The 1,504-nt window shown below is 37.9% G+C and overlaps 1 protein-coding gene across 2 annotated transcripts in view; it reads right to left on the bottom strand.

Moving 5' to 3' along the window:
• Window positions 1-357: 357 nt before the first annotated feature.
• LOC114041533 (zinc finger protein 391-like) overlaps window positions 358-1,504 on the bottom strand; it is a 15,602-nt gene continuing 14,455 nt past the window's right edge. Inside the window, exon 4 of one of the 2 annotated variants that reach the window (XM_027860023.1) lies at window positions 358-1,504. This exon is cut by the window's right edge and continues 1,348 nt beyond it. In XM_027860023.1, the coding sequence (XP_027715824.1) occupies window positions 1,384-1,504 (121 nt within the window). In that variant the 3' untranslated portion in view covers window positions 358-1,383. The other variant, XM_027860024.1, reaches the window with a different exon arrangement.

Genomic DNA, 1,504 nt, shown 5'->3' with positions numbered 1-1,504 from the left:
GAGAAACAACTAAACTGTCAATATGTTTCAACCTACTGATTTTACCATGAGATTTATGATCTAAGGAATAATAATCGTTGAAAAAGCTAGCATTTCCATAGTCTTGAAAAGCACTTTATAGGGGCAGATAGGTGGCACAGCCCTGGAGTCAGGAGGACCTGAGTTCAAATCTGGCCTCAGACACATAACACTTACTAGCTGTGTGACCCTGGGCAAGTCACTTAACCCCAATTGCCTCACCAAAAAAAAAAAAAAAGAAAAAAGTATTTTACAAATAATATCTTCGTTGCTCACATCAACATTGAGAGTTAGGTGCTCTTATCATCCCCATTCTACAAATGAGGAAATTGAAGCAGGAATAGGTTACATGACTTGTCCAGGGTCATACATAGTAAGTGCCAGAGATTGAACTGGAATTCAGGTCTTGTGGCTCTTAAGCACATCACTTCATTCACTATACCACCTAGCTGCTTAAAGGAAGCATTACAGAAATAAATAATCAACAGTGACCAAAACGTTATATTAGCAAATAACAGGAAACAAAGTGAGTACCAATCAACTGAGGAATGGCTGAAGAAATCATATCATGAGAATGTCATGAAATGTTGAGGAGTGATGACAAACATTAAGACGTCAGAGAAAAATTCATTATGTTTGTAGGCTTTTATGATCAGTATGAAATTCGAGATGTTTAATGAGATGTCTTCTGTTGAGAGGTCCAAAGTAATCTGTGTTTTGTCCCTAGTATGATTCTCCAATGGAGTCAACTATGAGATCTAGGTGAAGGCCTTCCTACAACCATGGCCTTTACATTCCTTCATAACAGTATGAATATTGCTGTCTACTGATCACCCTCCTCCAGAAAAAAGCACATCTGCAAGGCTTCTCTCCACTAGAAATCCTCTGATAGAAAGTAAGAGATGATCTTTGGTTGCAAGTGTTCCCACACTGAGTTAACATGGAGCTGGTCATCAGAATTTTATAATATTAAACAAGCTCTGCACTCCATTTAAAGGCTTTCCTTTATTAATGACAGTGATAAGACTTCTATGTAATATGAATTCTAAGTTGGGAAATAAGAGATGTTTGTTGCCTAAAGGCTTTACCACAATGATTATATTCCTAAGGTATCGTTGTAGTGTGGATTCTCTTCTGTTAAATAAGTTAAGAGTGGTAACTAAAAGTTTGGCCACATTCGTGACACTCATGAAGTTTTTCTCCAGTGCGGATTCTCTGCTGTGCAGCAAGACTGGAACTCCTTGTGAAACTTTCCACATCGTTTACAATCATACGTTTTCTCAAAACAACGTGGATTCCCTGATGTTTAGCAAGACTGGAGTTCTCTTTGAAAGCCATTCCACACTGATTACATTCAAAAGGTTTCTACCCAGTGTGGATTTTTTTATGTCTAGCAAGATTGCCCTTCACTGTGAAAGCCTTTCCACAATGATTACATTTATAAGGTTTCTCTCCACTGTGTATTTTCTCATGATCAGCAAGACTG

This window comes from Vombatus ursinus, unplaced genomic scaffold (genome assembly GCF_900497805.2).
Source record: "Vombatus ursinus unplaced genomic scaffold, bare-nosed wombat genome assembly UNPS02014175.1, whole genome shotgun sequence".
NCBI classification, from domain to species: Eukaryota; Metazoa; Chordata; class Mammalia; order Diprotodontia; family Vombatidae; genus Vombatus; species Vombatus ursinus.
The sequence above is the reverse complement of the archived record's forward strand: the minus strand, read 5'-3'. Positions and strand labels throughout refer to the sequence as shown.